Source organism: Furipterus horrens, unplaced genomic scaffold (assembly GCF_987537825.1).
Source record: "Furipterus horrens unplaced genomic scaffold, mFurHor1.1.pri manual_scaffold_11, whole genome shotgun sequence".
In the NCBI taxonomy this organism is placed as follows: domain Eukaryota; kingdom Metazoa; phylum Chordata; class Mammalia; order Chiroptera; family Furipteridae; genus Furipterus; species Furipterus horrens.
The window spans coordinates 79,676,994-79,704,546 of record NW_028327181.1 but is presented as its reverse complement, the minus strand read 5'-3'; the positions used below and the strand labels follow the sequence as shown (position 1 = coordinate 79,704,546).

Below are 27,553 nucleotides of genomic sequence, written 5' to 3'. Positions count from 1 at the left end.
GGGCCAAGCTCTGCACAACATCAAGCATCTCATTTAATCATCACAGCCATCTTCCAATATAGATAATACCGTTCATAAGAGATAATGAATTCATAGATAATACGTAACTTGCACACGCTCATTCATGTGTTGTATTCCCAACTCATCCATAAGTTGGGGCTCTCGTCTTTTGTAAAAAATTTACCTAAAGCCATTTTAAACCTTTAAATAAAAATTCTATGTTGCCACCCAAGACACTAACAATTAGTGATGGGTATTACAAAAGGCCCACAATGAAAAGAATGCTATTCACCAAGGGGAAGAAAACAAGCTATTCCCCAAGGACATGCGGGTGGGAGGCGTCACAACAGGAGAGCAGTAGTGTGGCGTTTACCCAAGGTGGGACGGTGTTGGGTGCGTGCCATGGCGCCTGCGCAGACCCCTCTGCCTGCCGGCTCCGCCCCGCGCCCACTATTCCCAGAATCCCTCTGTGTCGCACCACAACGGCTGGACCGTTCGGAGACTGCGATAGCCAGACGCGGCGGCGCCAAGATGGCGGCTGCGGCAGTAGCGGCGGCGGCCGCTGCAGCCGCAGCTGCATCTCTGCAGGTACTGGAGATGGAGACCATGGAGACGGCCGCCGCCGGCTCGGCAGGGCTGGCCGCCGAAGTCAGGGGCAGCGGAACGGTGGACTTCGGGCCCACCTGCTTATCTACCATGGAGGGGAGCGGGGGCGATCCGGGCCCGGAGGCCGAGGATTTCGAGTGCAGCTCTCACTGCTCGGAGCTGTCGTGGAGGCAGAACGAGCAGCGGCGTCAGGGCCTCTTCTGCGACATTACCCTGTGCTTCGGCGGTGCGGGAGGCCGCGAGTTCCGGGCCCACCGTTCGGTGCTGGCCGCCGCCACCGAGTACTTCACGCCCCTGCTCTCCGGCCAGTTCTCTGAGTCCCGGTCAGGCCGAGTGGAGATGCGCAAGTGGAGCTCTGAGCCTGGGCCCGAACCCGACACGGTGGAAGCCGTTATCGAATACATGTACACCGGGCGCATCCGCGTTAGCACGGGCAGTGTGCACGAGGTGCTGGAGTTGGCCGACAGGTAGGCAGGGGACTCAGGTGACGCAGGAGAGGCGGGAGGTGGAGATGCTGGCCTCCTGAGTGCCGCATCCTGGGACGGCGCGGAAGTGGGGGGGGGCAGTGCCTAAGGGTGGACTCTAGCGAACCCTAAGGAAATGCATTCGTTTGATTCTGAGTGCCTGCTGTGTGCTGAGGATGCCGCCGGCTGTTCTGCGGAGGCTACTCGTTCTTACGGGGCTCAGCTTCAACGTGGAGGGACAAAGGCAATGAAAAGCAAGGTCCGCATCTTGTAGGTGCTGTGTTGACATTAAATAGGGATGAAATAGGATTAAAGGGGTATGAAAGGATAGTGATTGGGTAGAGCAAAGACCTTTCTGAAGAGTTGACTTTTAAACCGACCTGAAAGCAGTAAAGATGGGGAATGAACATTCCAGGCAGATAGCGCAGAGGCCTTCAGGCAGGATCCACTTTTGCTTAGAGAAGAACTAAAAAAGAAAAATTCAGTGGGGCTGGATATAGTGGGTGAAGGGGAGAAGGGTATGTGTAATGCGTTGGAATAAGGGGTTTGGATTTTACCGGGTGATGGGAAGCTGGGTAAAGAAATTATCTGATTTAAATATTAATTAAAAGATTATTTTGCTACTGTGGAAAATGGATTGTAGGGGGCAGGAATGGATGCTCCAGAGACTGGGTAGGAGGCAGGTCAATGCCATTTATAGAGATGGGAGGAGCCTGCTTGGGCAGTATTATGTTACAGATACATTGTTTTAACAAATAACTATTATACAGCAGATCAGACACTGGGTTCTAAAGTGCTGGGAATTTAGTGGTGAACAAAACAGACACAAAGTCCCTTTCCTCATTGCACTCAACATTGGTAGATGAACAACAAATAAGTGAAATAGATGGCATGCTGGGTGATTGTTATAGCTATGATGGAAAATAAAACAGGACATATAGAAAGTGCTGGTGGAGAGAAACTTTTTTTTAAGCTGAATAGGGATTCCCTCACAAACAGGATATTTTGCAAAGAGCGGAAGGAAGCTAGGTGAATCAGTGTTTCAGGTAGGGAATGCAGGTGTAAAAGCCCTGAGGTGGAGCTTGTCTGGATGGTAAAGAATAACAGGAGGCCATTGTGGCTGATCAAAGGGATGGTGAATGAGAGAAGTAGGAGAGGACTCTGGGTCATAATGGGAATGGATGCAGGTCCCATAGGGCCTTGTTGGCTGTGGAAGCACTTGAACTCTTACTCTGAATGAGATGGGAAGGTTTGAGGTAGAGGAATGATGCTGCCTGATTTGAAGAATTCTGCTATGTGGAAAAAAGAATGGGGCAGCAGGAAAGGGGCTGCCAGGGCAGAAAGCAGAGAGACTAGTTTAGGAGATTGTTGCATTGGTGGCAGAGGCTTGGATCGAGGAGAGAGGAGTAAAGGCGGTAAGAATCGCTTCAGTTCTAGATGTGTTTTTAAGATAGAGGAGATGAACCTGCTGATGGATTTGATGTGGGGTGTGAGGGAAAAACTGCTAGAGTTTGGACCCAAGCAATTGGAAAGTTGGAGTTGTTATTTATTAACATGTGGAAGACTGTAGGAAGGCAAGTTGGGGAGGAAGATCAGGAGTTTGGTTGGGGTCCAGATGTCTGAGTAGGCAGTTGGATATCAGAGATTTGGGAGTTAGAGATTGGGAAGAAATTAGCATATAGGTGATAATTAAAGCTTGGGACTGGATGAAATTACTTTAGGAAGAGAGTGTATATGAAGAAGAGAAGGGGAGTACTGAGTCTTGGGGTTCTTCAAAATGTTAAAGAAAGACCAGCAGAGAAGATGCATCTCATAGAAGCCTAGAAAGAAAGGGTGTCCAGGTGGGAGTAGCCACTCATGTCATGTCAGACATAAATGATCTTTGAAGTTGGTGATGGGTTCTTGATGGCATTCCCTGACAAGAGCCATTAAAATTTTTTTTTATTAATTTTTTTTTTTTTTTAGAGAGAGGAAGAAAGAGACATCAATTTGTTGTTTCACTTATTTATGCATTCATTAGTTGATTCTTTTTTTTTTTTTTTTTAAGATTTTATTTATTTTTCAGAGATGGGAAAGAGAGAGAAACATCAATTGGTTGGTTGCCTCTCACACACCCCCAGCCAGGGACCTGACCTGCAACCCAGGCATGTGCCCTGACCGGAATTGAACCAGCAACCCCTCAGTTCATAGGCCGGCTTTCAACTCGCTGAACTACACTATCCAGGCCCATTGGTTGATTCTTGTATGTGCCTTGACCTGGGATCAAGCCCACATCCTTGGCACACCAGAACAACACTAACCAACTGAGCTACCCTGTCAGGGCCCTTTATTTTTTTTAAATACTTTTTTTTTTATTGATTTTTAGAGAAAGAGAAGGGAGGGAGAAACATCTAGTTGTTGTTCCACTTATTTATGCATTCATTGGTTGATTCTTGTATGTGCCCTGATGGGGCTCAAACCCGAAACCTTGGCTTATCAGGAGGATACTAACCAACTGAGCTTCCTGGCCAGGGACAAGAGTCACTTAAGTCTTGCTGCAAAGAGGATCAGAGAAATGACACACACATGAAAATGTTTGGGGAGTAGTCCAGGGAGATCTATCTTTCCCCCTTCTAAGATAGGAGCATATTTGTGTGCTGATGAAAAGTGAATCAGTGAGAAGGAGAAATCAGTGTTAGGGGAGTGGGGAAATAATTGCAGGAGCAAAGTCCTTGAAACCAAGAAGGGGATAGAATCCATATTAAAAATGGAAAAGTTGGACTAGGAAGGCAGAGTAGGGTAAAGCTATAGGCAGTTTGAGTGGTGGGAAGATGAAGTTTCTGCCTGAACGCTTCTTTCTCAAACATTGTGAGGCTGGGTCATCCATTAGAGGGTGGAGTGGGCCAGGGTCGGACAGGTGTAGATCTAAGGGGTTGGGGATTGAATAAAAATGGATGTCCAGGGGTTATTGCAGTCACTCATTCTGTGTTTACTTTTGTCAGTGAGCTTGTGTTTTGCAGATTAGTTCTTGCTTTACTGGGGGATGGGGGTAGGGAGGAGGAGAAAACACCCCAGGCCATTTACTTAAAACTCTATCTCCTCTCCATCTGTCAGCTGCTGAGCAGCTGCTTTGTGTTAGGCACTGTTCTGAGTGCCCTGCAACCATCACATCTACTTTTATCAACTCCCAGGTGGGATCCCTCTCCCTGCCACCCTCCTCCCCCCATTTACTGTTTTTTTTTGTTTGTTTGTTTGTTTTAAGATTTATTTTTAATGTTTATTTTAATCCCAATCAGGGGATATGTTTGACCAGGGATCGAACCCACAACTTAGGTATGTGCCCTGACTGAGAATCAAACCCACAACCTTTTGGTGTATGGGATGATGCTCCAACTAACTGAGCCACCCAGCCAGGGCCCCATTTACTGTTGATCATACCTACCTTGTAGGGCACTTATAACCTAAATAACAGGGAGTGCAGTGTGTGATGCCCGTCACATGGCAAATGCCTAGTATATGCTATTGTTTTCATAGAGCATTTTTCCAAACACCTCTCCAAGGGAATACGTGTCAGAATTACCTAGAGTGCCTGCCAAAAATAGGAGCCTGGGAATCTAGTGGCCCTGGCATCCAGACATGTTTGAGAGCTACTAGAGCTCATATCACTCCACCTTGTCTTTGTCTTATGTCTGAGATGGTATATTCCCTGAAGAGGATGAAGGGAGCCTGTCTTACTTACCTTTATATCATTGTTAGATAGTGTCATTCATAGTCGTTGGCACAAATTCAAAGCCCCAGTTTGGGGTGCGGTGAAGAAGAAAACGTTATTCATTGTGAAACAGCTCACTGTGCTACAGCACAGCTGAACAAACAGTATGGGCTGTGCAACACCTCAGTTGTGATACAACATGGCTGTGAGGCAGCCCTGGGGCCAGGCCCCTTTTCCTGCAAGACAGCTCTGCTCCTCGATGGTCTGCTTTGTGCTCCTCACTGTTCCAGTGAGACATCTTTGTGTTTCAGCTCAGCCAAGGATACACAGTTTTTGGTAGAAAAGGAAAGTGTGCTCTCAAAGCAGGAGGGCAGCTGGCTTATGTGAAGTCCCTGCCTCTGGACTCTGATTGGTCTGTCCTCATGCATATGAGGACTCCAAATTCTCACAGTTTAACTGGCCCAAAAGACACTGTCCTGATTGGTTGGAATAGAGCCATCCAGGTTGTTTGGCGCTGCCCAGTTCTGATTGGATGGGGAAAGCCTCAGTCCTATTGGTTGGAATAGGATTCCAGAAACTCCTTTATAAGGGCTGGCTCAGATTGCAGAAACACAGTGCAGGCTTCTCCCTGAAATGCAGTTTGTGTGAGAGGCCCCTGTGTAGGAATGGCTGCTAGGTTCTGTTTTAAATATTTGAGTCCAGTTAGCCACCAGGAGCCCTCTTAGTAATTGCCTTTTTCAGGGTTCACAATAGTTGTAATAACCATAATAACAAATGGTTACTGAATTAGAGAGGCATGATCTGATGAAAATATCCTTTTATTTTTAAGGCTCTCAGTGGGGACTTTCTTTTTTGAAAGATGTGGTCACAAATTGGCTGCCCTTGGGGCTGAATTCTGCCATATTTAAGGATTTGTCTGAAACTCTTGTGGGCTTTTTTTTTTTTTTTTAATTTCAAACAAATTTAGGTAGGCAATTTCTAGTGAGTTACATGCTAAGCCACTTTTCTTTTTTAAACCTGGACTGTCCCATACATGTGTTTTTTATTGTTGCTTTATTTCCTGACTTCTTCCGATGTTTGAGTTTGTTTTGTCACCCCTGCTCTAATGAGAATGCAGCTTGGCCCAAAGTGCTCCCACACTCCCCAGCACCTTCCCCCTACTTGCTGATCTGGAAGAAAGGTCAAGTGCAGAGGTGACTTAAACCTCTGACACAAAACCTTCATTGCTGTTGCTTCTGATGTGTGAACAAACAGCCTCCAAACCACAGTTCCTATACTGAGCAGTCAATGCTTAATAAAGTATCTTCATGGAGACCCTGCCTCATTGAAGAAGAGGCTGGTAACTGGCAATGGATTAGGGCAGGATGGCATAGACAAGTTTGAATTGGGATTTGCCTTTGCCAAGGGCAAATTAAAGTGGAAGTAAATATGAGACTGTTGTACTTTATTAGAGGATATGTTCTGGAAAACCTTACATAATTTTAAAACTCCATTTTGTGTGTGGGTAAGTCTATTAGATATATTATGCATAATATATAATATACAAACTATATAATACAAATAATTTTAAACAGATCATATATAAAGACTTTATATATGCTTATAAACATACTTTTTAGCATAATTCATTTTAATTTGGGAGGGTTTGTTTTTTTCAGATACCACATAAAGTGAAATGAAGCTTACCATTTTGGTTTGTATAATTCGGATGCTCTCAAAATGTAGCCACTATATTTATGCACATTTGAAAATTAATCCTTTTTTTTTTTTTTTTATTGTAGGTTCTTATTAATTCGTTTAAAAGAATTTTGTGGAGAATTTCTTAAGAAAAAACTTCATCTCTCTAATTGCGTGGCCATTCATAGCTTAGCTCACATGTATACCCTGAGCCAACTTGCTCTGAAAGCTGCCGATATGATACGAAGAAATTTCCACAGAGTAATTCAGGACGAGGAGTTTTATACTTTACCTTTTCATCTCATTCGAGACTGGCTGTCGGACTTGGAAATCACAGTTGATTCTGAAGAGGTTCTTTTTGAAACAGTTTTGAAGTGGGTTCAGAGAAATCCTGAAGAGAGGGAGAGATACTTTGAAGAACTTTTTAAATTGCTCAGATTGTCCCAGATGAAACCTACTTACCTTACCCGGCATGTCAAACCAGAGAGGCTGGTGGCCAATAATGAAGTTTGTGTCAAATTAGTGGCTGATGCAGTGGAGAGGCACGCTCTGAGAGCTGAAAACATACAGTCGGGCACATTCCAGCATCCCACTTCTCCTGTCTCATTATTACCTCGTTATGGGCAAAACATGGACGTGATCATGGTCATTGGGGGCGTGTCGGAAGGAGGGGACTATTTAAGTGAATGTGTAGGATATTTTGTCGATGAGGACAGATGGGTAAACTTGCCCCATATTCATAATCACCTGGATGGACATGCAGTTGTGGTAACAGAATCCCACATATATGTTGCTGGATCAATGGAACCAGGGTTTGCTAAAACTGTGGAAAGGTATAACCCAAATTTTAATATATGGGAACATGTTTGTAGTCTGATGACAAGGAAGCATTCTTTTGGGCTAACGCAAGTGAAAGGGAAGCTCTATAGCATTGGAGGACATGGCAACTTCAGTCCTGGCTTCAAAGATGTTACTGTTTATAACCCTGAGCTTGATAAGTGGCACAACTTGGAATCGGCACCAAAGATTCTTCGAGATGTCAAAGCACTAGCCATTGAAGACAGGTTTGTGTACATCGCTGCCCGCACTCCTGTGGACCGGGACACTGAAGATGGACTAAAGGCCGTAATTACTTGCTATGATACAGAGACTCGACAGTGGCAAGATGTGGAATCTTTGCCACTTATTGACAATTACTGCTTTTTCCAAATGTCTGTGGTCAATTCAAACTTTTATCAAACAGCATCATGCTGTCCCAAGAGTTATTCTTTAGAAAATGAAGAAGCAGTCAGAAAAATTGCCAGCCAAGTTTCTGATGAGATCCTTGAAAGCTTACCTCCAGAAGTCCTAAGCATTGAAGGAGCAGCCATTTGCTATTATAAAGACGACGTTTTCATTATTGGAGGCTGGAAAAACAGTGATGATATTGACAAGCAGTATCGGAAAGAAGCCTACCGATACTGTGCTGAGAGAAAGAGGTGGATGCTTCTTCCTCCCATGCCACAGCCTCGATGTAGAGCCACTGCTTGCCACGTGAGAATCCCATACCGGTACTTGCATGGCACACAGAGATATCCTATGCCTCAGAACTTAATGTGGCAAAGAGACCAGATCAGACACATGCAAGAAATACATCGACACACCCTAAACATGAGGCGAGTGCCAAGCTCTCAGATTGAATGCTAGGTTCTCTAATATGTGCAGCTTAAAGACAATTACACCTGTTTCGTGAGGCTGAAGATATCCAGACTGTTACTTGAAAAAGTATGTTGGTAACTTATTTTCTATGTGAACTGATTATTGCCTCCTAAAGGGAAATATAGTTAAAAACGGAAGATTGGGAAGCTCAGTACGTAATTTTTGTTAGCTTGCAGTCTTTTCTGTCTTTGGTCTCTGTGTGTGTGCTAGCTAAACAAGATCTTATTAAAGACGAGTGGGAAAACCAGGCGTAGTTACTTGGCTTGTTTTCTGCCAAGAATTTATAACCCCTTTGTCCTAGGGACTTAGGTTTTGAACATGCTTTAAACACCTGTTTTATTTGCACATTTACCATGATATTTCTTTTATTTTTTCCCTGAATGGTTAGTTTTGACAGAATCAGAACTTATGCATTGAGCCCTCATCTGCAAGAGGTATGTGCAATAGAGACTGAAATTTGAAAGGAAAAGCACAATGTTTCAGCAAGATGATCTTAGAATGTTTGCATTGATATTTTGTTGATCTAGAAAAATATTTTATTTCCTCCTAGAAGAGATGACTGATGAGAAATTTGTGATTGGCTCATGTGTTTTTAAAATATTTTTCATTTCTTTAGCAACTGAGTTATCTTCAAGCTGTCACTCTGAGATGATGGTAATTAGCAAAAGTATTGATCTTTAGCTGATTGAATACAGAGGACGTTATATATGTGAAATTCATTTCTCTGAGGAGTATTATTAGTGTAGACTGAGAAATCAAAGGCATTAAATTTTTTAAAATACTTTTTTCAGGAGTTGCCGGCTTATTTGAGAATATGTTGATGAGTGAAAATAATGCCTATGACAATCAACACTCAATGCCTTCAATTTTAAATTTTGCTCTAATCCATATTTAATAGAGTTCTCATTCCTTTCTAAAAGAAACTTTTTGAAATAGGAAATAATTTAGAGAAATGTTGCTAAAGAGAAGCCTTATTATTTCTCAGCCCTAGTTGTTATGTTATATCCAGTTGCCCTAGACTTTTTTTAAATTAGTTTATTTGAGCCTTGCTGACCACATATGCTGGGAGCAAGATCTCAAATGCTCCCAGTTGTCTTAGATTTTCATTGAAACTTTACCTGAGTCTAGAATATCAAATTGAAGTGCATGCATAATTCTGACTCTTCAAAGTTTATTGCTCTAGTTATATTTTACTTATTTTTATGCATTCTTCTGATTCTCTTACACAATTCCAAACTTTATACAAATTAACACTCAGGTTGACTATTTTAGCACTTAGTAACTTCTGCTCTTACTGTTTGCAGTGTGGGTCCAGTATTTTTTTCTTGTTTCTTTTGGAGTGTCTACTTTCTTAGACATTCCAGAATACTGTCCTGGAAGTTTAATTATAGTTAACCTTCTTATTAGTTGAATCAAACATCAGAAAAACAAACAAATGAAAAACCCAACCAAACAGAAAGTTTAGCTCTCAGTTTGCTGCAAGACTGTTAAATGTTTATTCCTTGGACTCTATACTAAGAACTTTTCTGAAATTTCTAAATTGATATTCCTGCCTAGGACAGGTTTTCAGTAAACTCATTGGAAATCTGTTTTAAAACATTTAATTTAGCCTTGGCAGGCTAATTTAATTGGAGCATTGTCCAGTACACCAAAAGGTTGCAGGTTCAATTCCTGTTCAGGGCACATATCTAGGTTTCATATTCGATCCCTGGTTGGGAAGCAATTGATCAGTTTCTTTCTCTCTCTCTCTCCCCCCTCCCCCTGTCTTCTCTCTCTAAAATCAATAAACATATCCTTGGGTGAGGATTAAATTTTAAAAATAAAAAAACATTAATTTAGATTAGGATGGGGATAGGAAACTGCAAGTCATATTTCTACGTAAGGATATATTATCCTACCCAACCTCAACCATTTTCTCAATTTCTGTGTATTTGTAGTTATTTTAATAAAAGCCATTGGATTCTGAAAAGTGCAAATACTTAGCAGTGAGAGGTCTATGCAAGTAAGGCAGAAAAGCTCATTGAATGAAGTTCTCATTTCTCTTTGATGGACTGTGCTAGCAAATTCCTTTTCTTGGTTGTATAAATAATTCAGTAGCTCACTAGGATGCCAGTTTCTTTCTAGAAGGTGTGATATAAGGATTTGGGGCTGTGTTTTTTTGTGTTTTGTCTCAGTTTTCTGAGACATTATCAGTTTATTTGGAGGATTGTCTTTTTTTCACATGTGGCAGAAATTATAACTCATAAGATTTAGGTATAATCTGGTTTTGAAAACTTGATTGAAATTGTTGTTTTTTAACTTAGCAGGCAGCCTAGGCCATGGGTGAAAAGAAGGGGTAAGTCCTTCCTTGCATGATGATGTGTGCAGGTGTTCCTGACTACTGAATTTCTAATTTTCATATTTGAATTCACACGTGTGATTTCACATTAATAACTTGTGTTTCTGAAATATCCTAACTAACTTGTTAATCAGGGAAGAAACCAGATTTGCTTAAATCTGTTCAAGGCTGACATTCTGAAATTCTAAACTGGAATTAACTTCCTGGCATATTTGGAAAAGTTCTGATTATGAAGAACCTAAAGTAGCTCTTTAGGGGAGAAAATGTCCTTTTTGATGAAAACTTAAAGATTGTGTTTGGTAATTTGAGCATTTAAAAATACAGCTTTAAAAAAACAATGTATTTAAGCAAACCTTTTTTGTTGCTTTTACTTTGGTTTTGTGGAAGGAAAAGAGGAATTGATTATACAAAAAGTAACAACTATACATAACTTTGAATGAAGTTACTTCTGTCTCAGAATGGATATCTTTTAACTATACCTTCCCACCATGGATTTTTAAAAAATCAGTGGTGTATATTGAGAATGTCAGTCATGAGCTTAGTGTTTAAGTATCTCATTTGTAGTTACTTGCATGATTAGTCTTGTGTATCTTGGTATCTTGGCTTTTGCTGTGCCAATTTGAAAATATTTTGTTTAAAAAAAAAATCTCAAAATTCATTGACATCAGTTTTGTTTTGATCAGCTGGTTTTGTATAGTATTTCTGGGACCAAAACTTTTAAAATACTAATTTTTAAAATATAGAACAGACATTTAGAGCTGGAAAGATGGTATTTATGGAAGATTTGTGTGCTTATGTATTTTAAGTCTTTAGGCTGCTGGTAAGGCAGTTTCTAGGACATGCTTTTTTCTTCATGTTTCTTGATTAGTATAGCATGTGGTATATATAAATACATTATTCTCTGCTTCCTAATTCTAATATGACCACTATACTATTGGTAGACAGGTAAGCTAAATTGTGTATTTTAGTTACTTGGCCTAATCAAGCATAGCCAAAGGGACTTTTTGTGCTTTCCTCAAATTAAGCTTAAATAAAGAGTATATTGGTCACATTTCGTGTCTTTTGAAAACATAGGAAATTGTGAAGCACATTTATCTACCTACACTAAAAATAGGGTGCCTATAGGTTGTTTAACTGTAGACTATTTGAGAAACAATGCAGTCTTCTTTTTTAACTGTCAAACACTTAGGCGCAGTTCATCACTCCAGTTTGTTACTTTCTTGAGAGAATCATCCATTTTTGTTTTTGTTATAATGTTAACATTATAATATGTTCTGGTCATTGGAAACAAAAGAGCTCATAGTTGAGTGATGTAATACAATAACATAATATAGTAGTCATTTTGCTTCAAGGAATTTAGATAGCCCAATAACTGCTATTTGTTGCTTACCTTTGTAGGGCTTTGTCTGCTCTATATGACAGTGAAGCACACACAGTAGAGCACTTGTGAACTTAATCCTCTTGCATAATGCACTCACAAAAAGTAGTGCTTGCTAGATGTTCGAAGATCTTAGACCCTGTGCTAGGGCTCATTGAGTTATTAGTAACATAAATACGTAGTTCAAGCTGATACACAGTGAGTTTTGAGGGCTACCAGTATCCAAGCCCCTACTCCACTGAAAGTATAATCTTGACGATCTCCTGTAAGTGAGGAGATGTGGAATTTAGAACATTTGAGACATTACATTGTAAAATAGCTTGTTTCGTGTTCCTAAAGCTGTCTTGTTCTGTGTTAAAGCTACTAATGGTTTCAATGTAAGTTCTAAATAAACGTATTTCATTAGAGCTTGTTTGCCCTGTGTGATTTTTCCTTTTGAAACCTGTACTGTTGAACATTGCTCTCTTCCTTCCCTCTTGCTCCCTCATTTGTCCGGCCCTTTGCTCCCTTAAGTTGAACATTTTCCAGTACTCTTACAAATTTAAACACTGAATTTATTTAAAAAAAGAATTAATTCTTATTGCTTGGACTTTTTATTAGCTAAATGAAGCGGCTCATACAGGTAAGGTACTTGTTGAAGCAGAGTACTTGACTTCGTCTCGCAGCGCTAATCCTGTGAAGTTGTCCCTTCTGGCCGCATATTCCCCAACATTGGCCAGCCCCGGTACCACGCAGCAGCTCAGAGCACTGCGGTAGATGCTCATGTCATGAGCGTCGTACCACTCGTCCGTCTTTTCATCATAGCACTCTACGTTAAAGGTGGTGGTGAAGCCATTAAAGCCGCCCACCACGAACAGGAGGTCATCGACCACCTCGATGCCAAAATTGCTACGAGGGTTAAACATCGTGGGGATTGTGCGCCAAGTGTTAGCCACTGGGCTGTAGGCTTCTGCGCTTCTAAGTCGATTTGCTCCATCAAAGCCGCCTACCTGTGGACAGCAACGAAACATGATTGACTATTAAGCGTTGATTCTGTTTACCCAGCAGGCCCTCTTAGGGGAGGACTAGTGATTTCATACCTCCCTCTTCCACTGTCTTCCATTGGAAAACAACTTCAAATGCTTACCAATAACAGTATAAACCTCTTTACTAACAGAAAATTGAGGGGTATCAATTTTGTTGCGGTACAAGCTAAACTCACTGCATAGACATGTTCTCCATAAGCAATTACGCCTATTCCACTCCTCCTGCTTCTCATGGGTGCGATGACGGTCCACTGATTGCTCTCAGTGTTGTACACTTCTGCTGTAAACAGGCATTCATTCCCGTTAAACCCGCCACATATGTAGACCTGTGTGAAGACAGTTCCAAGATTATTAAAACTGTTACCTCTGGGATATGAAAAGGTATGTATATGGTGTGTGTGTGGGGTGGGAGCATTTTTAATGCCAGTCTGTACACTCTTGAGTTTCTTTTTTCCACATGTGCATGCATTGCTTTTTATTTTTTATGGTTATACTCAGTTTATTACAGTAAAGGGATGCAAATAAAAGCTCAGCCTGGGGAAGTTTCATGGGACAGAATCCAAGAATGTCCCAAACAGGAGCTTTCTTCATGGAGTCATGGGTAGTATTACTTAATGGCAGTGATGTGTGGCAATACATGTGGAGTACTGCCAACCAGGGAAGTTCACCTGAGGCTTATATTCAGTTTATATTAGAGTTGGCTGCCTGAGTGTCTGCCCTGTTTATGCATTGCTTTTTAATAAATAAAATAAGGATGACGTAGTCATTTGATGAGAGTTACAACTGCAAAGAGTACTGCCACTTCTGTTTTCCATCCACCCCATAAATGAAGAAGAGCATTATTTCTGGGCTCATGTGCTTTCAAACCTCCCACCACCCTCTCCGCCCCACAGTTTTTACCTTTCCATAGAGTGTTGTAGCACTCGCGTCACTCCTCTGTTCGTGCATGGGGGCAATGAGCGTCCATTGATTGGTCTCTGGCTCATAACGTTCAGCAGTGTTGAGACGCACATAGCCATCGAATCCTCCCATGGCATAAATAACATTGCTGAGGACTGTCACGCTGACATAGCAACGTCTGGAGTGCATCGGGGCTACCTGGTTCCAGGTTTTCTTGACTGGGTCAAAACGCTTAACACTATTGAAATAGTCTACACTATCAAACCCCCCAATGATATAAACGTAGCCTTTCAAATAGGCTGCCCCGTGGTAGGCACGGGGACTCTCTTCCTCACAAGTGACGTTCACCCATCTGTCTGCCCGAGCATCATATGCCTCAATGGCATTGGTGGGGCTCCCACCACTCCAGCCACCAATTGCAAATAGTATGGCATAGGGTAGGCGGGGCCTGGTGAGTGGGTTGGTGAAGTCAGAGTTAGAGGGTCCATTCATGTTTAGGTCATACATGGCCTTTAGGGCATTAATGATGACTGGTTTGCATTCCTCGCTGTCTTTGACATAGTCATTCATCTTAACATTGTTCATGAAGTACTCAGCATGCATTAGGGCCAGGCGAACCTAAGAAGGAAATGCAGCAAGTCATTTAAAGTGAGGTGAGGATGCCTGGAAAACCCGTATCCTTAACCCCCTGTTCTACATCCTGCCTTTGAATTGCACCTTTTTTGAAATTTACAACTCATTTTAAATATTTGTTTTTAAGAGGTGGTATACACTTGGATGTTAAGAATGAGCCAGAAAAGGATCATCAAGCTAGCCCATTCCTTGGCCCCTGGACAGTACTAGACCAAAAATTTTTTAAAGCTGTAGTAATTGTCCCATGAATGAATATTTGTCTACATGTAAAATAACATGAATTAGCACCACGTTACTACTAGTTCAGTGTCTCTCTTGGGTTTGGGAAAACTCACAGAATGGACAAAGGTAAAAGGAAGACCCTCTAGAATTCTTTTGAATTCTTTCCTGCCCCCACAGCCAGGGAGAGTTTTGATCAAAGAATATAACTGGGAAAAAAGGAACTAACAAGGAAAAGAAAATTAGAAAATTCCAGACACTAGTAGGAGATGCCGTCTATATAAGTATATGTAAATACAGCTCTGGAACCTGTCAAGCATCTGAATATGGCTCTTAGGACAATCTCTGGGAAAAATGAATCAAAAGTGAGCATCCCACAAAAAGTAATTAAACTTGACCTTGGGGAGCAAAACTGAAATATGCTGCTTCCTATTTTGGGGGTCATGAGCAATCCATTTTAAAATGGCTTCAAATACAGCATCTTCTTGTTTGACGTTTAGCTCATCTTTCTCAATGATATCCTTTAGTTCAGTGACAGAGAGCTCTAAAAACTCCGCTGAGACTTTCACCATCTCCTCAAAGTTGTGCAGTATGAACATGTAGGCCTTCTGCCTCAGTTCTGGGCAGTAGTAGTAGTCTGTGAACTTGCAGATGCCGATACAATTATCTAAACACAGCTCTGACTTGAGGAACTCAGAGCAACCCCTTACAATACCCATGATGTTAAATTGGTCTGCAGCAGCCAGCAGCTTCTCCACGTTGTCTGGTGTGATAGGGATGGTCCTGGTGTACGCATATTCAATAATTAGCTTCATCATGTCGGGGGAAATGCCGGGAATGTTGTATACCTTCTTTTCAGTGTTGTTCCAGCCACTTGTAAACAAAGCTCTGGGGAGAAAAACAAACTAGCAGTCACTGAAACATTTTTCTCCAGTTTGCCATGTTTCCCCCCACTTTTTCTTGTTGAGGAGAGTTTGGACATTTTCCAAAGAGTGTATTGGAAATAAATTGGTGTGAGGAAGGGGGGGGGGGAGAGTAGACTAGGTTTTTCAAAGAACTTTTCCAAGAACTTCACTTTGCTCACTCTGATCATCCTCATGATAACTAGGTCCCTTTCTCGTTTTGCAGATGGAGAAATTGGGATCTAGGGCTAGGAGTAAGACCCAGGTCCCAACCCATTGCCCACCAAACTACCTTGCTTAAGGAAATTAAACTTGAACAGTATACTTTTAAAATAAGTAATCTTCAATCAACACATACCCATAACCTAATCACTTCTAGTTCCAAGCCACCACTGTCTCTTGCCTAGATTGAGAGTAACCTTCTGATTTGCTCTTGACACCTCCGGAGTTTAGCTGTAACCAAGCCACCAGTGTTCCTCTTAAACTCAAAGCCTTCCATTGATTTCCCTTACTCAGAGCAAAATACAAAGTCCTTACCAGGGACTACAAAAGTCCCATGAGATTCCATCAGTCACACCTCTTTGATGGTATTTCCTCCCACCTTCCTACTCACTCCGTGCCAGCCCTGCTGCCCACGCTTCCCTTGAATACACCAGGTACGCTTCCATCTTTGGTCCTTTACCCACTATTCCTTCTGTCAGGAAGGCTGCCCTGGTTTCCGTATTTCCCACTCCTTGATTCCCTTGAAGTCTTTGCTCAAATGTATTGTAACTTTGTCAGCAAAATAACAATCCTATTTAAAATTGCCACCCATCCCTCCATATCCTTTTTCCCTTAGCACTTACAACTGATATGTATTTTATTTATTTAATGCCTGTTCCACCTATCAGAAGGTAAGCTTCAGGAGAACAGGAATGTTTATCTCTATTCATTGTTTTATTTCCAGTACTCACTGTAGTCCCCGTCACAAGATACATACTCAATAAGTAATTATTGAATACATTACTACTATTACACTGTGTAGCTAGGTACTTTTCTAGGTGTTGAACAAGACAGAATTCCCTGCCCTAATATGTATTTCGCTTCCCTTTTCTAGGGGGTTTAAGAAAATAATGGGCTTAGAGATTAAATTCTCTGGGCCAAATTTCACCCACTTCTTTTTTGTTGTTGTTGTTCTGCCCTTGAGGTAAAAATGTTTTTTACATTTTTAAATGGGGGTAAAATGACAAGAGTATTTTGTAGCACCTGGAAGTTATAATCAATTCAAATTCAGTGTCTATAAATAATTTTATTGGAACGCAGCCATGCTCTTTCATTTAGTGATATCTATGGCTACTTTCCCACTATAAAGGCAGAGTGGAGTAGTTGCATGGGACAGACCATACGGCCTACAGCAGAGTGGAGTAGTTGCATGGGACAGACCATACGGCCTGCAAAGCTTAGTGTGTGCTATCTGGTCTTTTTGTAACTATGGTAGATCTAGATAAGAATTTTTAGCAGCAGGTGGGACACTTTTCTCATATCTTGACTGGAATTGATTACTCAAACATTTTCAGCTCATGAAGAAAATAGCCCTTCTATTTCGTAGGTTACAATGGTTTGGGCCCAAATTCCTTTTTTTTCTGATAAGTATTTATGTGGTTCTTTCCCTGAATCCCCCTTTCCATCTCCTCAGTCCTTGTTAATATGTCACCCCGTTTGAGCTTGTGTCTACTGGGATAGGGGCATAGGGGTGACCTAAGTGGCACTATCATCTAGGTTTAAGTAGGAAACCCAGTATAGGAGCTCAGCTTTCCCAAAGGCTGGTTTGAGTGAGAATCAAAGGGAAAAAGCAGCTGGCCCACCAACAGGTGGTTGAAACCCAATTGAACAGCAGAGAGAAGGGGGTCTGGCCCTAGTTGTGCCTCTTCAGACGACTAAGGAACCCGGGCTACAGGAGCCCAGAGCTCTGACAGTGTCCTTAAACTTCAGATGGTGAGGTGGGAAACATGAACTATACCAAGACGTCTGCAAATGACCCAAATTCCCCCTTTGGCTTAGTTCAGCAACCCTGTTGTACCTAAAGTAGGAACTGCAGCTACAGAGGATGTTCTTGTGGGCATTGAGCTCAAAGCCATTGACCTTGATGACCACATCGCAGAGCTTGCCCTCCAGCCTCAGCTCGTTGAAGATCTCACAGGTCATTGCACTCATCTTCCGCTCCATGTGGGGTTGGTGGAAACGCGTGGAGGCCGCCGCACTCTCCATCTCCATGGCACCCTGGGACCAGCCGAGAGAGGCTGCTCTCCTCGGGTGTTGGGAGGGTTGTGGAGGGGCCCCTTTAGCCAGCTGTCGCTCCTTTTCCCTACTACATTTTTCATGCAGGGTCTGTCAGGCAGCCCAAGTTCCAGAATCCTGGGCCTGCAGTGAGATCACTCTCAGATTGTGCTCTCAGGTTCTGGAACTCTCTCCTGTCCCTGTCCCCTTCCTTCTTCCCTCCCCCACCACACTATTAGGCTGAAGATCACCCCACACCTCCATCCGTGCTCTTGTACCTGGAGCAGGACTGTGACCACCACCACCACTGTATGAGTTTTTATTAATTTTGGTTCCTGTTGCCCAGTTTGTATCCCTGTAGCATCCACTTGCCTTCTTCCACAGCTCCGCACTTGGCTCCCCAGACTACAGAGTTCAAGGAAACCAACAGGAGGCAGAGGGGAGAAGTAAAACTTACTAAAATTTCGTTCTTGCCCAGTTAGTTGTCCAGGGCCTTCCTGCCCTCTGGACGTGAGGTAGTCACTCATTTTCTTCTGGTGAAGAGTGGGATCAGGAAGTCTTTCTGGATGTTTAGCAGAATTCACTTTGTGGCTCCTTCACATCCCCTTCCATCCTGCGGCTTTTTCTTTTTCCTCTCTTTTTCTTCTTTTTTTCATGCAAACTGTAAGCCGGGAAATGATCACGCTTGCTACAGTGTTTGCTCTAGAGAGAGTAGCACACAGTAACCCCAATTCCTTGGGACCGTCACCCTCCTCAACACAGCCCTCCACCAGGATCTTCCCCCAGCGCGCGACACAGCGCTCCCAGGGTCGCCAGCCTCTCCTGGCCCCGCCGGGTGTCTGGCCCCAAGGTCTCCGGGCCGAAGGCAGCGCAGACGCCTGCGCAATGCGGCCGCGGGGGCGGTCGCTGTCCCGGCGCAGCTCTCTCGGCTGCGAGCACCATGGTGGAGGAGGTGAGGCTGGAGGAATCATCCGGCGTGGCGCGGGCACCGACCCCCCCGGGCGCGCCGTGGCCGGCACCCGCCGCACCACCCCCGCCAGTAGGCGCCCCCGGCCAGGCCGGAGCCCCCGCGCCCCCGGCCGGGTCTCGCAGGGCTGCCCAGGCGAGCCCCGGGCTCCCCTGGGCCCTGCGCGGTGCCGGGGTGCCGAGGTAAGCTGTTCTCTCGGGTCTCGGGACAGGTGAGCACCCTGATGAAGGCCACGGTCCTGATGCGGCAGCCCGGGCGGGTGCAGGAGATCGTGAGCGCCCTCCGCAGGGGCGGAGGAGACCGCTTACAGGTACGGCCGGGGCGAGGCCGGGCCCGCGGGTCGCGGCGGCTGTGCTGGCGTCCTGCTGGGTGCTCTCCCGCGTTGCTGCGGCCACCTGCAAGCCCTCAACCCCCAGGCATGGACAGGAGCCTGAGGGCAAGCAGTTGGTTCGCTTGTTTTGCCTTGGGGGAGAGCTCGCCTGCCCTAACCTAGATTTCAAATTTTCAGTAAGGTCACGCTGCTTCCTCTAATTAGAAAGCACCCCACACCAGGCCCTGAAGCCTTAACTTTCCACACTAGCTCAGGTCAGCGGGCTCCCCAGGAAGTTGCAGCTGTGGAGACAGGTGATAAAGGAAGGCCCCGGGACACTGAAACGGGTGCTGTTGAAAGAGCCAAAGGAGTCTCGATTCTTCAGCGTTTCCACCCCAACGTGGGCGGTGGGCCTCGCCAGGGTTAGCACCGTATTAACTAGGATTATTGCTTCCTTCCCTCTGTAGCCCTCTGTAACTCCCCCAGGGCTTTGCACCGAGCGCTTTCGCTTTCATGGTCATCCCCCGCAGACTGACACAGGGCTACCCCAGAAGGAGCCTATCTAGACATCATCTCTCCTTTGCGTTTTAGGTCATTTCTGATTTTGACATGACCTTGAGCAGGTTTGCGTATAATGGAAAACGATGTCCTTCTTCCTACAGTAAGTCACATACTAACTTATTTTGTTGGGCTTGGCAAGATGATGGCTTCTACCGAGCGAGTGAAAAGAGCTTTGTGTCTTTGCAGATATTCTGGATAACAGCAAGATCATCAGTGAGGAGTGCCAGAAAGAGGTGAATCTCTCCCCTTCTTTGCTCAGAACCGCTATCGTATATTATTATTACTTCATGTGGTTCTTGGTTAGGACCTTTGAAGATTAATTTAAAAAAAAATTTTTTTTCTTAGGTGAACCTAGTCTTCATACATTGGAACATCTTTTCCTTGTTGGCCAAGACTGAAAATTAATAGTTGCAGTATGGACATTATGCTCACTGCTAGTTTTAGGATTTACAAGAGACTTCAGTGTTTGTTATTTAACCCTCCCACAACTTGGAGAGGTGAATAGAACCAGTATTGTCTCCATCTAACAATTGGGAAAACAGTTTGGAGAGGTTCAGCAACTTATCTAAGGTCACACAGCAAGGTGCAGAGCTCGACTTTCCCCTAGATCTGATTCTATCTCAAACTCTTTCCTTGGTAATATATATTAATTTTCCTGGTAAGGCAACAGCATGGAGAATGACTTCTGAATTAATGTCAATACATTGTACAATAACTCTGTTCCCATAAGATGGATACAAACATTGTGAAGTGATCCCTGTAGCCTTGGAGTTCATTTTACTTTTGTTTCACATTCTTCCCGTGTCAAGGTCCTCTTTGCCAGGGCAGAGCTGTGCTGGCTGCGTATTTCTCTGAAGGTTGCTGGGCTCTTTCTGCTGAATAGCTACATCATTTAGTTCCACTCTGTTATGAAATTCACTAAATTGCATACTAAATGGTCTGTTGGTCTGTCCAGTTGGTGAGCTCTTCCAATACTCTGCCATGATCACTTGGTATTAAGATGGGCAGTGGATTATAGATTGTTTTTATATTTTTAAAACCTGTCTCACGGAAAGCCACTTGGAGCTTAAGGTGGGTTTTGGCTCCACCACTGGTTGCTTTTAGCAAGTCACTTCCAGGAAGCTGCATCGACAAATAAAATAGTAAGTTTGATTTAGAAATTAGAAAACTAATTTAGAAAACTAATTTTTTTTTGTATCAATGGACTCCTGAAAAAAATTACTAAAACAAAGTTTACATATGAAACCATTTTCTTCTTTTTAAAAAAATTATATTCTTCTGTTGAATTCTATTATACTTTTAGAAAAATGTTCTTTCATTCCCCCAACCCCTCTCCCCCCCCCCCCAAAAAAAATCCCTACACACATTGAGAATACATTTCAGGAGCTTTCTGCCTTGGTGAGTGTGTGATCTTTGCATTTAACCCTTTTTAGGGCCCTTTGAAAATTGGCCTGCTTTTAAAAATCTGAATGAGATTAACTTACAAAAGAAAGAAATAATCTTTGTGAAAGCATGAGTTTGATATGCTAGTTTTTTCCTAATAGACATTAAAATAAATCCACAACTAACAAAACAACATGTTTATCCATGTATTCCCTAAAGTAAGCTTGCCTCCCAGCTGAGAAAGTGGACCACATTTTGGGAAACACAACATTAAATCAATTCTCACTGGTTAAGCCCTGATGACTGAGCTAGTTAATAACAACAACAAAATCCTAGCCACTCTTTTACCTGATAGCAAAGCTCTTTTTGTTGTTGCTTCTTAGACCGCACTCCTAGGTGAGTGCAAAGGAGTTACTAGCTCTGTGGATCCAGTCTCTTCCTTACGTGAAGTTGCATCTTCTAGGTGATTTTTTCTCATGCTGAACTGTAGGACTTTGCTGGGGAAAACTCGAGGGGCTAACGGTGTTTCTCTTCCTTTGGCTGTCCCAGCTAAAAGCGCTCCTTCACCACTATTACCCGATTGAAATTGACCCACACCGGACCACCAAGGAGAAGTTACCTCATATGGTGGAATGGTAAGTGATGGTGGTGGTGAAAGCCCCTGGCCCCTGTGGTGGTCTGGTCCAGAAGGGGTCATATTTTTCCTGAGCTTTGTTGAGATGACAGGCTTCCTTACCTTATTGATGCTTAATGGAATGCCATAGGCCCAGCTTTGAGAATCAATTGTCCAGACATACCTGGAGCTACTTGTGACTTGCTGCTAGAGTGGGAGCCCACCAAGAATCCCTGGCATAAGTTAGAAGACCCTTTGTTTGGGGGAGTAAATGCTCTGGGGAGATAACCTTTCTATAGAAACCAGTATCCCTGGACACAGCCCCGGTTCTTCAGAGCAGTGCCATGGAGAAGGGATTCAGAAGGGCTTTGACTTTAGCGGTTAACTCAGCCCCTCTGGTCTCTCAGTTGTGTTGCTTTCTCATCCTCTTTTTATTTTTAATTTTTTTATGGACAACCAGGGTCCTCCAGGGAATGGCCCTGTGGAAAAGGATGAGGCCACCTCCATTGTCAATACTTCCAGAGGGGACTTGGCCCTGAAGAGGGAAAGGGCGCTTTACTTACTTTGTGATTTGAATTTGTGCGGTGTTTGTTTCTAGGTGGACCAAAGCGCACAATCTGCTGTGTCAGCAGAAGATTCAGAAGTTTCAGATAGCCCAGGCGGTGAGAGAGTCCAATGCAATGCTTAGGTGAGCTCCTTGCTCTGGAGAACATTTTAAACTGGTTTCCTCACGAAAAGAGGCTGAAAGGATTGGAGAGAAGTTAGTTGCTGGGAGAGTTAGAAGAGATGTAGCACCATGAGCACCTGAAGTGGGGGAAGGTCTTGCTTTTCCTCTCTGGATATAGCTGAAGGATTTTCTCCCCTTGGGTGCTTCCTAGGACACAGTCTGCTGGTAGTGGGTGAAGTATAAATGTGACCAGGGCTGCATCTCCTAGAACAAACAGCACCTAGCTCATTTCCCCCAATGGTATAAAGACTTTTGGGGTTGCCATGGTGACTGATGTTCTTTATCCAGACATGGGAGTTGGCTGGCCTGGGACCCTTGGTCTTTGGCAGCCTTCACAGTACAGTGGTCTCTGCTGGAGCATTCTTTACTGGAGAAGATATGGGGGTACACAGAGGAAGGAGTCGGCATGGGTGTCTGTCCTTAGGATTGTGTATCCTAACTATAGGGACAAGCTAGCTCATCAAAAGCTGAGAGAATAGCTAAGAGAGATGTGTGCAGACCCCGTAAGTGCTCGGGTTGGTTAGTTGCTCAGTGAACCTGCTCCAGGATAGATGCCTGGTTGTATTTTACAGTTGACCCTTGAAAAACAAGAGTTTGAATGTGTGGGTCCACTTATACATGGGTTTTTGTGAATAAATATACAGTTGGCCCTCTGAGTTTTGCATCTGTACATTCACCAGCTGCAGACTGAAAATAGTGTTTTCTTTTCTTTCTTTTTCACCGCCAGATCCCGCTCACATCCTGAAAACAGTATTTTCAACCCACAGTTAGGAGTCCACAGACTGTATGCATTGTTCTGTGCCATGTTATATAAGGGACTTGAGCAGCCTTGGGTTTTGGTATCCATGGGGGTCTTTGAATCAATCTCTCTGTGGATACTGAGGGACAACTGTAGTTAAGTTTTGGGGGAGTCAGAAGTTATACGAGGACTAGAGGCTGGGAAAACTGATTATTTAGTCACAGAAAATTTAGCAACATAGTCACCTTCAGTAATGGGTAAAATAAAAAATTTACCTAGTTAATTGGATGATTAAACTAAGGAAATTTCCGGCCGCCCCCCCAAAAAAATTACACATGGATTTTCAACTGCATTGGGGGTCAGTACCCTTTACCATCATGTTATTCAAGGGTCAACTTAGTATAGAAACAACAAAAAATGTATAAGCCCATTCATTCATATGACATTCAAGGACAGGCAAAACTAATCAGTGGTGTTATGAATTCAAAATAGGAGAGGATGGCATTGACTGGGAAGGGACACAAGGAAACGTTGATCTGGTTGCTAATTACATGGGCATATGCACATGTCAATATTAATTGAGCTGAACACTTAAGATTAGTATACCTTAGCTCTGACTAGTGTGGCTCAGTGCGTTGGGTGTTGTCCCACAAACCGAAAGGTTGCCAGTTCAATTCGCAGTCCGTGCTCATGACCGGGTTGCAGTTTGGTTCCTGGTTGGGGTGTATACAACAGGCAACTGATTGATGTTTCCCTTTTTTATTGATGCTGATGTTTCTCTCCCTCCTTTTTTTCCCTCCCTTCCGCTCTCTCTAAAAATAAATACACAAACAAACAAATAAATAAGTAAAAGATTTGTACACTTTAACCACATACTATATTTTACACCTCAATTTATAATGTTTTAAAAGAAATCTGAAAATATATAACCCCAGTAGAAAATAAAGAACAGTAGCAGAGGCAGTGCCATTTCAGAATCCATTCATGTCTTTCCAGGGAGGGCTACAAGACATTCTTCGACACCCTGTACCAAAATAACATCCCTCTTTTCATCTTTTCTGCGGGCATTGGTGATGTCCTGGAAGAAATTATTCGACAGATGAAAGTGTTCCACCCCAACATCCACGTTGTGTCTAACTACATGGATTTTGATGAAGATGTGAGCCAAACCTCTTCCAGGCTGGAAATGGACAAAGGGGTGGGAACCACCTGCCAGAGTACTTCACTCTAAACATGAACCCTGACCTGGGGAAGAAAGAGAGAGGAAGGCATGCTGGCTTCTTTGTCCTTGGGCAGTTATTTATTTATTTATGCTCGCTAAAGACAGTTACTTTTAAAGGACCTGCTCTTTGGTGTTTGGCCAACAGCCAGCTCTCTGCCATGAGGGACCTAGTTTAGGGGTCAACCAGGACCCATGTCACTCTCATGGGTCACGTGCCATTCTAGGTACTCAAGGGCTTGGACATCGACTTGTTTTTCTAGAGCCAGAGGGGGGCTACTCCAACTCACCCACGTTCTAACTTCTTCCCCTTAAAACCTGTGGCCGGAACGACCACACCTTTGAGCTGTGGTTAAGGACGTGGCCCAAAGCTGAGCTTAGCACACATGTAGCCTGAACAGTGCTGTGTCACAAGCTTCATGCTTCCACCAGAGTAGGTGACCAACAATATCTGATGGCTCCTGTTAGTTTAAAAGTTTAACCCAGGGATTATAAACTTTTTCTGTAAAAGACCAGGTTTCTAAGGTTTTATACAACCTTTGTTGCAATTACTCCGCTCTGCTGTGCGAAGAAAGCAGCCATAGACAAGATGTAAGTAAATGGGCATGGCTGTGTGCCAGTAAAACTTAATTTACAAAAATAGTTCAAGTCTGGCTTATGAGCTCTACTTTGCCGACCTCTAGTTTAGACTACAGTGAGGTTTTGGTGTTATCTATGGCTTTCAGGATTTCCTTTCCTCTGTGGCAGAGACAGGGATAAACTGATGCTGGATGGGCCCCTGTAGCCCTTCTGTCTGTCTGTTTTTTTGTTTGTTTGTTTGTTTTTTTATCACTTAGGGTTTTCTACAGGGATTCAAGGGCCAGCTCATACACACATACAACAAGAACAGCTCCGTGCGCGATAATTCCAGTTATTTCCATCAGCTTCAGGGCAAAACCAACATCCTCCTGCTGGGAGACACCCTGGGGGACCTCACGATGGCCGATGGGGTTCTGGGTGTGGAGAACATTCTCAAGATTGGCTTCCTAAATGACAAGGTAGGTAGGGGACCAGGGCTTCCTCCTTTGTGGGTGGCTTCTCCTTCAGTTCCTATTAACAAGTGCTTCTCGAACACCTGTGCGTTAGATACTTCATTAAGTGTTAGAGGTACAGAGGTGAGGCACAAGCTGTATTCCTCAGGAGAATATTCCATATTCTCACAGGAAAACAGGAGATACCCAGTGACTAACTAGTTCAGAGTCAGGGTAATGCCAGACATTGCATCGGAGCCCACACTTGCTGAGTGCTCACCATACGCACAGACACAGACCCATTTAATCCTTACAGCAACCATTTGAGATAGTGACCGCTGTACCGTTTTACAGGTGAGGAAGCAGGCACGGAGGTTAAGTAACTTGCCCAAGGTGACATTGTTTAGGATGTGGTGGGCTGATTGCCAGTCCTCCTAAATCATACCTGTAAGGCATGATCGAGATGGGAAATGGCAGTGTTTTAGGATGTGGGTGTCTGATTTAGAGACGAAAAATATAAGAACAGACCAGAGGCCAACGGGTAAAAGCAGGGTGGTAACAAGCTGGAAGGCCACCGTGCTCACCCTCAGCTAGCACGTGCCTAAGTCCCCCCAGACGCTTGAGCCTTGTGAAAATTCAATCCCGACAGATTAGAGGTCACATCTGGTTTTTAAATTTTAGTCCTTGTTACTGTCCTTTTGACATTGACCCAGTGTTCATTGTAGCAGCCTATACCCATTGCCATCTGTGTTTCCAAAAGGCAGGCTCTGTGACCTTGACCTCCCCTAAGGGAATTGTGGCTTGAATGCACCCCTCCCCCAGCCCCAGGTGCTGGAGAGTTAGAGATGGTGGGCAGAGGGCAGAGCATTTCGGAGGCTCACAGTCTCCCCATCCCCTCGTAGGTGGAGGAGCAGCGGGAGCACTACATGGACTCGTATGACATTGTGCTGGAGAAGGATGAGACTCTGGACGTGGTCAACGGGTTGCTGCAGCACATCCTGCACCAGGGGGCCTGGGTGGAGATGCAGGGCTCCTGAGCACGCAGGCGCAGGGCCAGTCCCTGCAGCCCCGAGCAGGAGGGGAGCCTCCGCGGGAGGTTGCCCTGCTGTGAGCCTGGTGTGTACAGAGCACAGTGCACAGCGTCCACAAGCTGCTGGGTCCCCACCCTTCCCTCCTCCTTTCCCTGACGTATTCTGTTTGTGTTCTTCAAGGCCTGAGGGAGGCTCTGCCAGGTGCGAGGCAGGAAAATCATTCCAGATGAATCGGACCTGCGGGGTGTTCACATTCTGGGAATCAGTTGGTCCAGGATTCTTTTTTCCGAAAATTTTAAACATGGAAAGCTGTTCTACAAGCAAATCAAATGTGTGAAGCAGATCAAAATTAAAAAAAAAAAAAAAAAGGAAAAACCAGAGCTGTTTCGATTTGGAGTTTGGGGAGCAGAGCTTGTACCCTTTGGTCCTGGAGGTGCAGGAACCTCCAAGAAGCCACTAGGGCTGCACGAAACACAATTTGAAGACCACCAAATTAGCCCGGAAGGCCCCCTGAGCACAGCCTAAATGTGTCTCTGGGGATCAGGGTGAGCAGGCGGGCTCAGAAAGGTGTGTTTCTGACCTGGAGTTGTTTGGCTTTTTTCTGATGCAGCCGTTAAACTTGAAATTCATTTGGGACCAACTGGGTCTGGCCAACCCTGTCTGCAGAGCCTCTTCTTTAGAGGTCCCTAAAGGGATGCATTTGGGTGTTGCTTTTCCCTGGTGCCCTTGGTTCCCATTCTTCCTCTTCTTGTGGGTCCAGGGCCACTAAAATGGATGACTTAAGGGGGGTTGGGACCGGGGACCTGTAGCAAAGTAAACTAAAAGTGGTTTGTGCTCTGTTGTCTTGTATTGTTGGGCATTCTTCAGTCCCCCCACCCCTTCTCCCCTCCCTGTTGACTTGGATGGTCAAGAACTAGCTGAGTTCTCTCTAGGGTACCTTTTGAAGAAAAAATGTAGACAGCCAGTTTACTTGGCATTTTCTTAGCCTGTCCTCAGAGAAATTCAGTCCCTCGTCCTTCCCAAGGGTGCCTGGCTGTTGGAAACTGGTGTTTATCTGTAGATCTGAATGGGGAAGTCTTGGGAATGTAGGTTGAATCCTGCTGTGGTACTTAGATGTGTGCCACTTAACCCTCAGTGACCCTGCAAGTAGGTCTAGTTTACAGGTGGCTCAGAAGGGACCAGTAACTTGTCTAAACCCCAGAGCTAGGA

The 27,553-nt window shown here is 43.9% G+C and overlaps 3 protein-coding genes across 6 annotated transcripts; 2 read left to right on the top strand and 1 right to left on the bottom strand.

Moving 5' to 3' along the window:
- The first annotated feature begins 479 nt into the window (after positions 1-479).
- KLHL11 (kelch like family member 11) lies at positions 480-12,256 on the top strand. Of its 2 annotated transcripts, XR_016514045.1 has the most exons (3): positions 480-1,073; positions 6,540-8,199; positions 10,437-12,256. XR_016514045.1 is itself a non-coding variant. In XM_090291425.1 (2 exons), the coding sequence occupies exons 1-2, from the start codon at positions 532-534 to the stop codon at positions 8,119-8,121; spliced, it is 2,124 nt and encodes a 707-aa protein (XP_090147551.1). In that variant the 5' UTR covers positions 480-531; the 3' UTR covers positions 8,122-12,256. The 2 variants fall into 2 exon arrangements, 1 of the variants encoding a protein (XP_090147551.1); XM_090291425.1 differs by having other exon boundaries at positions 6,540-12,256.
- Positions 12,257-12,403: 147 nt separating this feature from the next.
- Positions 12,404-15,504, bottom strand: KLHL10 (kelch like family member 10). The gene is made up of 4 exons (XM_090291426.1): positions 15,025-15,504; positions 13,775-14,392; positions 13,051-13,200; positions 12,404-12,838 (listed from the first exon to the last, which is right to left on the bottom strand). Exons 1-4 carry the CDS (start codon positions 15,442-15,444, stop codon positions 12,464-12,466), a joined length of 1,563 nt encoding a protein of 520 aa, XP_090147552.1. The 5' UTR covers positions 15,445-15,504; the 3' UTR covers positions 12,404-12,463.
- Positions 15,505-18,657: 3,153 nt separating this feature from the next.
- On the top strand, positions 18,658-27,181 carry NT5C3B (5'-nucleotidase, cytosolic IIIB). Of its 3 annotated transcripts, none has more exons than XM_090291392.1 (9): positions 18,658-18,736; positions 18,963-19,061; positions 19,653-19,722; positions 19,809-19,855; positions 21,555-21,640; positions 22,217-22,306; positions 24,081-24,282; positions 25,140-25,340; positions 26,216-27,181. In XM_090291392.1, exons 1-9 carry the CDS (start codon positions 18,725-18,727, stop codon positions 26,348-26,350), a joined length of 942 nt encoding a protein of 313 aa, XP_090147518.1. In that variant the 5' UTR covers positions 18,658-18,724; the 3' UTR covers positions 26,351-27,181. The 3 variants fall into 3 exon arrangements, with proteins under 3 accessions (XP_090147518.1, XP_090147519.1, XP_090147520.1); XM_090291393.1 differs by having other exon boundaries at positions 18,659-18,736; positions 24,081-24,243; XM_090291394.1 differs by lacking the exon at positions 18,658-18,736 and having other exon boundaries at positions 18,846-19,061; positions 24,081-24,243.
- The last annotated feature ends 372 nt before the right edge of the window (positions 27,182-27,553 follow it).

What these genes read in the sequence shown, in the direction of transcription:
- KLHL10 (XM_090291426.1), bottom strand. Translation starts at nt 15,444, where the DNA reads ATGATGAAGCTAATTATTGAATATGCGTACACCAGGACCATCCCTATC. An exon ending in TTTCAGTTTTGCTCCCCAAG is followed by an intron (nt 14,393 to 15,024) that starts GTCAAGTTTAAT and finishes TTTCCTTCTTAG; the next exon opens with GTTCGCCTGGCCCTAATGCA. An exon ending in ATGGAGAACATGTCTATGCA is followed by an intron (nt 12,839 to 13,050) that starts GTGAGTTTAGCT and finishes TGCTGTCCACAG; the next exon opens with GTAGGCGGCTTTGATGGAGC.
- NT5C3B (XM_090291392.1), top strand. An exon ending in TTACCTCATATGGTGGAATG is followed by an intron (nt 21,641 to 22,216) that starts GTAAGTGATGGT and finishes GTTTGTTTCTAG; the next exon opens with GTGGACCAAAGCGCACAATC. An exon ending in TTGGCTTCCTAAATGACAAG is followed by an intron (nt 25,341 to 26,215) that starts GTAGGTAGGGGA and finishes ATCCCCTCGTAG; the next exon opens with GTGGAGGAGCAGCGGGAGCA.
- KLHL11 (XM_090291425.1), top strand. Translation starts at nt 532, where the DNA reads ATGGCGGCTGCGGCAGTAGCGGCGGCGGCCGCTGCAGCCGCAGCTGCA. An exon ending in GTGCTGGAGTTGGCCGACAG is followed by an intron (nt 1,074 to 6,539) that starts GTAGGCAGGGGA and finishes TTTTTATTGTAG; the next exon opens with GTTCTTATTAATTCGTTTAA.